This window comes from Salvelinus namaycush, chromosome 13 (assembly GCF_016432855.1).
Source record: "Salvelinus namaycush isolate Seneca chromosome 13, SaNama_1.0, whole genome shotgun sequence".
NCBI lineage: Eukaryota > Metazoa > Chordata > Actinopteri > Salmoniformes > Salmonidae > Salvelinus > Salvelinus namaycush.
Genome location: NC_052319.1, coordinates 42,519,217 through 42,531,643, shown reverse-complemented (window position 1 = coordinate 42,531,643; position 12,427 = coordinate 42,519,217). Strand labels below are relative to the sequence as shown.

General features: G+C 42.3%; 1 protein-coding gene across 1 annotated transcript; it reads right to left on the bottom strand.

Annotated features, from left to right (window-relative positions):
* Positions 1-6,588: 6,588 nt before the first annotated feature.
* Positions 6,589-11,886, bottom strand: LOC120058144 (protocadherin-8-like). The gene is made up of 4 exons (XM_039006612.1): positions 9,523-11,886; positions 9,320-9,390; positions 7,224-7,351; positions 6,589-6,941 (listed from the first exon to the last, which is right to left on the bottom strand). Exons 1-4 carry the CDS (start codon positions 11,884-11,886, stop codon positions 6,589-6,591), a joined length of 2,916 nt encoding a protein of 971 aa, XP_038862540.1.
* Between the last annotated feature and the right edge of the window lie 541 nt (positions 11,887-12,427).

Here is a 12,427-nt window from a genome sequence, read left to right as displayed (position 1 = left end):
GAAGATCCTACACATGTACAGGCCATTGATTGTGGATACCCAGTGCATTTCAAAACAACCTTAGTTTGGATAAGAAATATGGACCAAAATGACAGCAAACCAGTGATAACATCCCCTTGTTTAGTAAATGCAGCTGCATTCACATTCTTGGCACCTGATGTGTCAACTGATATGCCTATGCTGAGGCTCAAAGCGCAAGACGCTGATGAGGGACTGAATACAGAATTAACATTCCTTAACTTGAAGGATGCAAACTAATTATTCACAGTAAATGAACAGGCTGGGGACTTGAATCTCCAAAACACACCATCTAACCACTCAGTAAATGAACAGACTGGGAACCTGTATCTCAGAAACACACCATTTGACCACAAACCAGGAACCTGTATCTCAGAAACACACCATCTAACCACAAACCAGGAAGCTGTATCTCAGAAACACACCATCTAACCACAAACCAGGAAGCTGTATCTCAGAAACACACCATCTAACCACAAACCAGGAAGCTGTATCTCAGAAACACACCATCTAACCACAAACCAGGAACCTGTATCTCAGAAACACACCATCTAACCACAAACCAGGAAGCTGTATCTCAGAAACACACCATCTAACCACAAACCAGGAAGCTGTATCTCAAAAACACACCATCTAACCACTCAGTAAATTAACGGGGAACAAGGACACACCAAATCAAATCAAAATCAAATCAAAATGTATTTGTCACATGCGCTGAATTAAACAAGTGTAGACCTTACCGTGAAATGCTGACTTACCAACAGTGCAGTTCAAGAAATAGAGTTAAGAAAATATTTACCAAATAAACTAAAGTAAAAAATAATAAAAAGTAACACAAAAACATAACAATAACAAGTCTATTTACAGGGGTTACCGGTACCGCTTCAGTGTGCGGGGGTACAGGTTAAAGGTCATTTGTAGGTAGGGGTGAAGTGACTATGCATAGATAATAAACAGGGAGCAGCAGTGGTGTACAAAACAAATGGGGGGAGGGGGGGTCAATGTAATAGTCCGGTGGTCATTTGATTAATTGTTCAGCAGTCTTATGGCTTGGGGGGTAGAAGCTGTTAAGGAGCCTTTTGGTCCTAGACTTGGCGCTCCGGTACCGCTTGCCGTGCGGTAGCAGAGAAAACAGTCTATGACTTGGGTGACTGGAGTCTCTGACAATTTTATGGGCTTTCCTCTGACACCGCATATCATATAGGTCCTGGATTGCAGGAAGCTTGAACCCAGTGATGTACTGGGCCATACGCACTACCCTCTGTAGCGCCTTACGGTCAGATGCCAAGCAGTTGCCATACCAGGCGTTGATGCAACCGGTCAGGATGCTCTCGATGGTGCAGCTGTAGAACTTTTTGAGGATCTGGGGACCCATGCCAAGTCTTTTCAGTCTCCTGAGGGGGAATAGGTTTTGTTGTGCCCTCTTCACGACTGTCTTGGTGTGTTTGGACCATGTTAGTTTGTTGGTGATGTGGACACCAAGGAACTTGAAACTCTCGACCCGCTCCACTACAGCCCCATTGATGTTAATGTCGGCCTGTTCGGCCCGCCTTTCCCTGTAGTCCACGATCAGCTCCTTTTTCTTGCTCACATTGAGGGAGAGGTTGTTTTCCTGGCAACACACTGCCAGTTCTCTGACCTCCTCCGTATAGCAATTGAGCAATCAGGGGAGAAGGGTCTTAGTCAGGGAGGTGATCAAGAACCCGATGGTCACTCTGACAGACCTCCAGAGTTCCTCTGTGGAGATGGGAGAACCTTCCAGAAGGACAACCATCTCTGCAGCTCTCCACCAATCAGGCCTTTATGGCAGAGTGGCCAGACGGAAGCCACTCCTCAGTAAAAGGCACATAACAGGCCGCTTGGAGTTTGCCAAAAGGCACCTAAAGACTCTCAGAACATGAGAAACAAGATTCTCTGGTCTGACGAAACCAAGATTGAACTCTTTGGCCTGAATGCCAAGCGTCACGTCTGGAGGAAACCTGGCACCGTCCCTACGGTGAAGCCTGGTGGTGGCAGAATCATGCTGTGGGGATGTTTTTTTAGCGGCAGGGACTGGAAGAGTAGTCTAGATCGAGGGAAATATGAACAGATCAAAGTACCGAGAGATCCTTGATGAAAACCTGCTCTAGATCGCTCAGGACCTCAGATGGGCCGAAGGTTAACCTTACAACAGGACAATGACCCTAAGCACACAGCCAAGACAACGCAGGAGTGGCTTCGGGACAAGTTCCCGGAATTGAACCCGATCTAACATCTTTGGAGAGACCTGAAAATAGCTGTGCAGCGACACTCGCCATCCAACCTGACAGAGCTTGAGAGGATCTGCAGAGATTAATGGGAGAAATTCCACAAATACAGGTGTGCCAAGCTTGTAGTATCATACCCAAGAAAACTTGAGGCTGTAATCGCTGCCAAAGGTGCTTCAACAAAGTACTGAGTAAAGGGTCTGAATATGTTAACGTAAATGTGATATTTAATCTTTTTTTTATTTTGATACATTTGCTAAAATTTCTAAAAATTAGTTTTTGCTTTGTCATTATGGGGTGCTGTGTGTAGATTGATGAGAATTAGTCTGTAACGTAACATAATGTGGAAAAAGGAAAGGGGTCTGAATACTTTCCAAATGCACTGTATATCAGAGTTCTGCCATCTTTATGCACATTTGCCATTGTGGAGTTTTGTCTTCGTGATAGGATTCAGTCTAGTGATGGCCTTGGCCTACAAAGCCATGAAAAGAAGAGGCCACTGCAACACTACTAAAGGAATGAAAAATACTAGCAATCTGCCAGCACATAAACTGCCATCATCGGAAGTTGAAGGCCATTATGCCCTGTGTGACTCCTGCTCATCTGTCGATGGTGACGTTGTGAACACAGCACAGGCTTTATGTAACACCTCATTTTCCATCGGGTGGGGGGAGACCAACAGAATACTGCAGTAAGTTATTGTTACTGAGTGAGGTGTGTGAGAACTTAGAAGTAGACTACTGCTTCTGATTGTACAGATAATATTAACATTCACACAAAACAATTTATCCACAAATGTGTTCTGATAACGGACCTTCTCATTCAACACTGTCGATCAAACCTTATGGCTTTTTTTTAACCTAAAATAAACTCAGCAAAAAAGAAACATCCTCTCACTGTCAAATGCGTTTATTTTCGGCAAACTAAACATGTGTAAATATTTGTATGAACATAACAAGATTCAACAACTGAGACATAAGCTGAACAAGTTCCACAGACATGTGACTAACAGAAATTGAATAATTTGTCCCTGAACAAAGGGGGGTCAAAATCAAAAGTAACAGTCAGTATCTGGTGTGGCCACCAGCTGCATTAAGTACTGCAGTGCATCTCCTCCTCATGGACTGCACCAGATTTGCCAGTTCTTGCGGTGAGATGTTACCCTACTCTTCCACCAAGGCACCTGCAAGTTCCCGGACATTTCTGGGGGAATAGCTCTAGCCCTCACCCTCCGTTCCAACAGGTCCCAGACGTGCTCAATGGGATTGAAATCCAGGCTCTTCGCTGGTCATAGCAGAACACTGACATTCCTGTCTTGCAGGAAATCACACACAGAACGAGCTGTATGGCTGGTGGCATTGTCATGCTGGAGGGTCATGTCAGGATGAGCCTGCAGGAAGGGTACCACATGAGGGAGGAGGATGTCTTCCCTGTAACGCACAGCGTTGAGATTGCCTGCAATGACAACAAGCTCAGTCCGATGATGCTGTGACACACTGCCCCAGATCATGACGGACCCTCCAACTCCAAATGTATCCCGCTCCAGAGGACAGGCCTCGGTATAACGCTCATTCCTTCAACGATAAACGCAAATCCGACCATCACCCCTGGTGAGACAAAACCGCGACTCATCAGTGAAGAGCACTTTTTGACAGTTCTGTCTGGTCCAGCGACGGTGGGTTTGTGCCCGTAGGCGACGTTGTTGCCGATGATGTCTGGTGAGGACCTGCCTTACAACAGGCCTACAAGCCCTCAGTCCAGCCTCTCTCAGCCTATTGCAGACAGTCTGAGCACTGATGGAGGGATTGTGCGTTCCTGGTGTAACTCGGGCAGTTGTTGTTGCCATCCTGTACCTGTCCTGCAGGTGTGATGTTCGGATGTACCGATCCTGTGCAGGTGTTGTTACACGCGGTCTGCCACTGCGAGGACGATCAGCTGTCCGTCCTGTCTCCCTGTAGCACTGTCTTAGGCGTCTCACAGTACAGACATTGCAATTTATTGCCCTGGCCACATCTGCAGTTCTCATGCCTCCTTGCAGCATGCCTAAGGCACGTTCACGCAGATGAGCAGGGACCCTGGGCATCTTTCTTTTGGTGTTTTTCAGAGTCAGTAGAAATGCCTCTTTAGTGTCCTAAGTTTTCATAACTGTGACCTTAATTGCCTACCATCTGTAAGCTGTTAATGTCTTAACGACCGTTCCACAGGTGCATGTTCATTAATTGTTTATGGTTGGGAAGCATGGGAAACAGTGTTTAAACCCTTTACAATGAAGATCTGTGAAGTTATTTGGATTTTTACGAATTATCTTTGAAAGACAGGGTCCTGAAAAAGGGACATTTATTTTTTGCTGAGTTTTTTAAAGCAATGATGAAGTAAGCCATTTCATAGTCTATTGATTGATACATGCCTTTCCCCCTTGTGGAAATACAGTTCTGGCACAAGTTAGTAGCCAGATACAAGGTATGACTTTATTTTGTTCAATGTGTATCTAATGATATGACATATAGGCTATTTGCAGTAAGGTATTCATGAGTTTCAATTTTGTCACTAGAAATTCAATCTCCAAGGACAAGGACACAATTCTTGGTGGCTTCCCTGACCATACAATCGGTGGATATGGAATTAGTAGATTCCCCTCTGTTCTGAAGGCGGTGCATTGTGGTCAATTGTAAGAGCTTCCTAGAAAATATGCAACTAATCAATATTACATTCCAAACTATGTGTTCATATATCTTATATAATTCATTGTGATTAATAATAGTCCTAGCTTTGTTCAATGGAATAAACTACAGTGATGATTTGCTAATGAATATTGATCCGTCCAGCGGATGGTCCTAGCATTGCACTGAAGGTTCCCTGCCAAAACTTCAAGCAACACTTTTTTTCCCCTCTCTTCCTTCAGGGCATCAACTTCAGATGGCTAGATTTAGATTATGTAATCTTTTTAAAATCTTGGTTGTCTTATTTGCTCTTGAAAATTGCAGGCTCCTTTGATGCCGGGCCCTAAACAGATAGATTCTGTGAAAACAGCACGCAGGATGTAGAACCTTTACAAGACTGGCAACCCATATGCAGAAGACACAACTTATAATCATCATCATCTTTAACAACAACAACATCACAAGCAAGAGCTGACGCAATAGAACAACACGAAGGGAAACTGTCTTGACAGAAGAAAATTTGATCTTAATACACTTATATACCAAAAACTAAAGGTTTGCTGCAGATGTTTCGGTGAACAGGTTCTATCTTGGGACATATTCCGTGGTGTAACTCCTCAAAACTGAAATATCTGCTGTGAAGTACACTTCCTAAGCACGTTTTAAGTTAGTCATGAAAGGCATTCCACTTCCCCAAGGATGTTTCTATGATGGAATTATCTATGTTTTTCTTCTTTTAATAAATATTTTGAATTTCTATTGACAGTATGAACTCAATTTTCTTGTGTCAAAGTAATGTTAATAGACTACTCATTTTGAACGGCACATCTTTATTTAAACACAAAGCTGCTGAAAATGACTTTGACAGAAATGTGCTGATGATACAAGTCAAGAGATGTGTTTAGGATCCTCTCTTCCTGAAGTAAAGTTGTATGCATCAGACATCTCTTTAATTAAAGTTCACTGCTGCTTTTCAATGGCATGAAAGGATGATCGCTTGAATATCACTGGGAATTGAGTGCCAAGCATCATGGTGGCTTTCCTAGTAGCACTATGTAAGAATTAGCTAACATGTGATTACTATAAACATGACTACATGATTGGATTTGCAGATGATTTTGTCTAAACTAGCACAATATATTTGTAGGACACCGTTTGCCATCATAATGGACTTTGCTCAGATGCATATTGATTCAGTTTCTTCTGTAAGCCATTATAATGAACAAATTATAAAAAAAAATTGCTTGTATTGCTTATATAGCTTATCATTCACATATTATATATTAAACATTATATATGGGTTAATGCGAAAGTCCAGACAAGTGAGAGAAGTTCTTAGTGTGTGACCGTCAGAGGCCACACAGGCATGGTGTAATTATCTTATCTCATGGAAACCATAATGCACATCTCACATTGTTTCAACATTGTGTTTATTCATAAAACAAAACACATTTTTCACAAACATGTTCATACAATAAGAAATAAATCAATATATACATCTTCATAATTGAATCAAATAAAAAATATATACATCAAGTGTTTTCATTACGCGTCAAGTTCTTTTTCATCCTTATTGCATTGTGTACTTTGACCCGTATCTGCTAAACCTACTGAATACTACAGTATCTATAAATATCCAATTGTATATTTACTTAGCAGGTTGTTTACAAAATGGTGGCAACTTCAGATATGGTTGCCACTGTAGTAATATCTTGGTTGTGCTCCTGAATTTCATCAAGTCCGGCAGGAGATTGTCTCTTTTGATGTGTGAAGTAAGACGGGAGGGTGCCGGTGTAATTAGAGAATGTCTGCATGGTGTTTCTTGCTTTGGGAATGCTTGTGTTGTAGCCGGAGTCTTTCCAGGAGTGGGGATAGGCATGTGCATTGTTGTAGACCGGTGCTTGGATAAAACCTATTGTGTATGCATTGTCTCTGGGAGCCTGGAAGCTTTGGGTTGGAATTACACAGTAAGTGCCTTGGCAATCCACAGCGAGGGTGTTAGCGGCGTGGAATGAACCTGAAATAGAACACACACACACACACACACGCATACAGAATTACTTTCCAAGCCCAAGGAGTAAAGAATCAAAGTGACTGAGAGTCATTCGCTGTTGCTGGGTTACATTGCCAGGTGGGTTCTACACTTTGGTGGTGGAAGGGGCGAGTCATCCCGACACAGTGGAATCCGCTGCAGTTTCAGTGCTATATAGAGCTATAAAAATGTCAACTGTTCTCTTCATCATTCTGCTACGAGGAACTGTAAAATTGCAGTACTAAATTGTGAAGGTCGTAAACTCACCTTTGGCCCAGGGCTGGAAGGTGCGAAGGTTCCTCTTGCCTCCATCCCCACTGACGTCAGAGTCACTGTCATTGAAGTCACTGTCTCCTTTTCCACTGTCCTTCACGCTCTGCTGGTCAATGCCACTGCTAATAGAAACAAACATATTAGCCACTGCTAATGAAATCAAACATATTAGCCACTGCTAATAGAATCAAACATATTAGCCACTGCTAATGAAATCAAACATATTAGCCACTGCTACTGAAATCAAACATATTAGCCACTGCTAATGAAATTAAACATATTGGCCACTGCTAATAGAATCAAACATATTAGCCACTGCTAATAGAATCAAACATATTAGCCACTGCTAATAGAACCAAACATATTAGCCACTGCTAATAGAATCAAACATATTAGCCACTGCTAATGGAATCAAACATATTAGCCAGTGCTAATGGAATCAAACATACTAGCCAGTGCTAAGAGAATCAAACATATTAGCCACTGCTAATAGAATCAAACATATTAGCCACTGCTAATAGAATCAAACATATTAGTCACTGCTAATAGAATCAAACATATTGGCCACTGCTAATAGAATCAAACATATTAGCCACTGCTAATAGAATCAAACATATTAGCCACTGCTAAGAGAATCAAACATATTAGCCACTGCTAAGAGAATCAAACATATTAGCCACTGCTAATAGAATCAAACATATTAGTCACTGCTAATAGAATCAAACATATTGGCCACTGCTAATAGAATCAAACATATTAGCCACTGCTAAGAGAATCAAACATATTAGCCAGTGCTAAGAGAATCAAACATATTAGCCACTGCTAAGAGAATCAAACATATTAGCCACTGCTAATGGAAGCAAACATATTAGCCACTGCTAATAGAATCAAACATATTAGCCACTGCTAATGGAAGCAAACATATTAGCCACTGCTAATAGAATCAAACATATTAGCCACTGCTAATAGAATCAAATATATTAGTCACTGCTAATGAGCCACTGCTAATAGAATCAAACATATTAGCCACTGCTAATAGAATCAAACATATTAGCCACTGCTAATGGAAGCAAACATATTAGCCACTGCTAATGGAAGCAAACATATTAGCCAGTGCTAAGAGAATCAAACATATTAGCCACTGCTAATAGAATCAAACATATTAGCCACTGCTAGTAGAATCAAACAAATTAGCCACTGCTAATAGAATCAAACATATTAGCCACTGCTAATGGAAGCAAACATATTAGCCAGTGCTAATAGAATCAAACATATTAGCCACTGCTAATAGAATCAAACATATTAGCCACTGCTAAGAGAATCAAACATATTAGCCACTGCTAATATAATCAAACATATTAGCCACTGCTAAGAGAATCAAACATATTAGCCACTGCTAAGAGAATCAAACATATTAGCCACTGCTAATAGAATCAAACATATTAGCCACTGCTAATAGAATCAAACATATTAGCCACTGCTAATAGAATCAAACATATTAGCTACTGCTAATAGAATCAAACATATTAGCCACTGCTAACAGAATCAAACATATTAGCCACTGCTAATAGAATCAAACATATTAACCACTGCTAAGAGAATCAAACATATTAGCCACTGCTAATAGAATCAAACATATTAGCCAGTGCTAATGGAATCAAACATATTAGCCAGTGCTAATGGAATCAAACATATTAGCCACTGCCAATAGAATCAAACATATTAGCCACTGCTAATAGAATCAAATATATTAGCCACTACTGCTAATATAATCAAATATATATATATTGTGTCTGACTACTGATGTTTGCTTTGTTTCCCGCCTCTCCTTTTTTGAGCATGCCAGCCCCTTAACCCCCCACCCCTTCTCTCTTATGAGCATGCCACCCCCCCACTCCAACCTCCCACCCCCCACTGCAACCTCCCACCCCCTCTCACCGGACAACCACGGCAATCACATGAAGTATGCATACGGAATGTTAAGTACCTTCCAGTGACTGGTTATGTAAATAATTGTTTTGGGGGAAAAATAATAATTGTGATTAAACAGCACGTCATACCAAATATGATGAATGTGGCGGTATTCTTACCTAATTTGCGGGCAGTATTTGTCCCCTTGCCACACAGATGATGGTTGGAAAGGCTTGGGAGGCAGGAACATCTAAAGAGCAAACACAAGAGAGAACAGGAATGGGAATTCATTTCAGCTACATGGATCAGGAGTAGTACAACACTTTAATGTGTACACTTGTATACAAAACACTATTGAAACGGAATCAAATAATTCACCCACCTGGGACTCCAACTCTCCACTTTTCTCTTCATATAGGCTGGACTCATCAAGAGATGAAGAAGTCCTTTCATTGAGGAAACCTCTTGGGTCACCAAACATGTTGGGTTCTGCAGAGTTGAGCCTGGGATGATGCCTGGAGTCAAACAGGCTGTGAGTCACGTCTCTCTTGGAGTCATGGTCCTTCCCTCCTCGGTTCAGTTTGCATGTGATAACAACAGTTGCTATGGCAATCAGCAGCAGAGTACAACCCCCGCCGAGTATAATGATTACTACTACTGAAATATCCAAGCCTGCGCTTTTCTCATCACTTGACCGTAATACAATGACAAGTTGGTCGTCTGAGAGCTGCAAGTCTGTGACAACAAAGCGAATGGTGGCACTGCTGGAGAGAGGGGATCTCCCACTGTCACTCAATGCAATCTTGATTTCCAACACGTCTCCAATAGCAGAGGCCAGACCCTGTTTTACAGCTATTTCTCCAGTGTCTTTATTGATTGAAAATATCTTAGAGTCACCTTGTACGATTCTGTAGCTGAGCTCACCATTCATACCCTCATCCTCATCCTGACCTTTGACCCGTAGTGCCAGATACCCCAATGGTGCATTGACAGGAAGAGGAATTTCAGCAGAGTCATTAAGCATAACAGGAAAGGTGAAATAGGGATAGTTGTCGTTCTGATCAACCACTTTGATTCTGATCACGGATGTGCTTGACAGCTGAGGTGAGCCCTTGTCCTCAGCCTGGATGGTTAATTCAATCTGCTGGAGCGTTTCAAAATCGAAAGATCTCAGGCTATACAATGACCCTGACACTGGGTCTATAGACACATACGTCGAAATGGAAGCCTCCCCGACAACCTCTGAGTCTATGAGTTTATATGACACTTTGGCGTTTTTACCCCGATCAAGGTCCCGTGCTACAACAGTAGTTATATATGACCCGGGAATATTATTTTCCAGGACAGAAACTTCATAAATGGATTTACTGAAGAGGGGGGCGTTGTCGTTCTCGTCCGTCACTCTGATGGTATACTGCTTGATGGTTTTGAAAGGAGGAGTTCCAAGGTCTTCAGCCACTACGGTGAGGTTATACTCTGGGATCGTTTCTCTATCTAAAGTGGTGGTTGTTACAATCATAAAACTGTCCCCGTAGGCCTGTTGTAACTTGAAATGTTCGTGCCCGTGTAGGCTACTGCGTACATAACCGTTCGAGCCAGAGTCGCTGTCCGAGGTGCTGATTAGCGCCACAAAACTTTCCTCCGCTGCGGCCTCCGTGATGTAAGCCACATCGTCACTCGTCGATGTCTTTGGCTTGATGGTGATTTCTGGTGCGTTATCATTTACATCTACGACATCAACAACCACTTTGCAAGTCGATGGAATAGAATTAGTGCCTAAATCGGATGCTTTAATTTTCAGTTCATAGGATATCTTCTTCTCGTAATCAACCAATGTTTTTAAAGTTACAGCACCTGAAATCCGGTCTATATTAAAAATACGCATTGTTTCAGATGATGTGTCTTCTACAAATCCATACACTACCTCGCCATTAATGCCAACATCTGGGTCAAACGCATGCACTTTAAGCACTTGGTAACCTACAGGAGAATCTTCGTAAAGTTCAACTTTTAGTGAGTTGTGCTCAAACGTTGGGCTGTTGTCATTAAAATCCAGCACTTTGATATGAACAGTCATTGATCCGGACCTGGGTGGCTCTCCGCCATCTGTTGCCGTCACTTCAACTGTATAGGAATCTTCAGCCTCTCTGTCCATTGCTTTCACAAGCACAAGTTCAGCATACTTCACTCCATCCTCCCTGCTGCGCACATCAACTATGAAATGGCTGGAGGGAGAGATATGGTAACTTTGGATGTAGTTATTGCCGACATCATGGTCAACAGCGATGTCCAACGGGAATCGGGAGTCCACCTGAACATTCTCGGATATTTCAAGGGTCGTCTCGTTGTGGAGAAACTGGGGTGAATTGTCGTTAATGTCCCTTACCTCGATCTCTACGTGAATCAGCTGAAACTTTTCTTTGGAGAAGGCAACTATGTCAAAGGTGACAAGACACCGCGGGGACCTCAGGCACAGCTGCTCCCGGTCAATTGTTTCCCCAACGGTTAAAAGTCCATCAATCTCCCTCATTTGAATCACACACGAATTGGTCTCCTGCATGAAGCGGAAAGATGTTTGAGGGTCCTCAGCTGGGTCTATCTTTAAATCCTGAGACAGATTTCCAATCTCTGTCCCGGGCGCATCCTCTTCATACGTGTAGTACCTCGTAGTTGTAGACTGAACCGAGTAGAACAGAACGGCAAGCAACACGCACTCTCCAACTCGTCGAAACCCGCAGAATCCCATTTTAAAGCGCAATGATGATGACAGAAAACTTCATAAAGAAAACGAGCTGGAAGTAAAGTTGTTGTGATGTTGAGCTCCCTTGCCACGAGCAACTGGATTGGATATGGTCCAAAGAGAGCGTTGATCTATAAGCCTTGATTTATGCAAATTAGTTGACTCACCGACCAATGGCATTGAACTGGCCAGCCAAATGGGGCACGTTTGGTTTCCAGCTGGCGCCAATTGCTACCACCCTTCTCCTCGACAGTGTGCAAATGGTCTTTTTAAATACAGTGCACTCTAAAAAATGCTTGGCTAAAAACAACCTGATTTGGGTTCTTTGGTAACCCAGCAGTGGGTATTGGACAGAACACATGCTGAGTTATTTTTGAATCAGCCAGTTGGGTTGTTGGGATTACCCAAACCTGGGTTAATTTAACCATTAGTTGGATATTTTATATTTTAATTTAATGCTGGGTTGACCTAGCAGCTGGGTCTTTTTAAATGTAATCCTTAGGTTATTTTCAGGAGACATGGCTTATTAAGGGGTGTGGCTTTCAGA

Excerpts from the sequence above, each read along its gene's own strand:
- LOC120058144 (XM_039006612.1), bottom strand. The coding sequence starts at position 11,886 with ATGGGATTCTGCGGGTTTCGACGAGTTGGAGAGTGCGTGTTGCTTGCC. Across the intron at positions 9,391-9,522 it reads GTGGAGAGTTGGAGTCCCAG|ATGTTCCTGCCTCCCAAGCC; the intron begins GTGGGTGAATTA and ends TTTGCTCTTTAG. Across the intron at positions 6,942-7,223 it reads CTTCCAGCCCTGGGCCAAAG|GTTCATTCCACGCCGCTAAC; the intron begins GTGAGTTTACGA and ends GTTCTATTTCAG.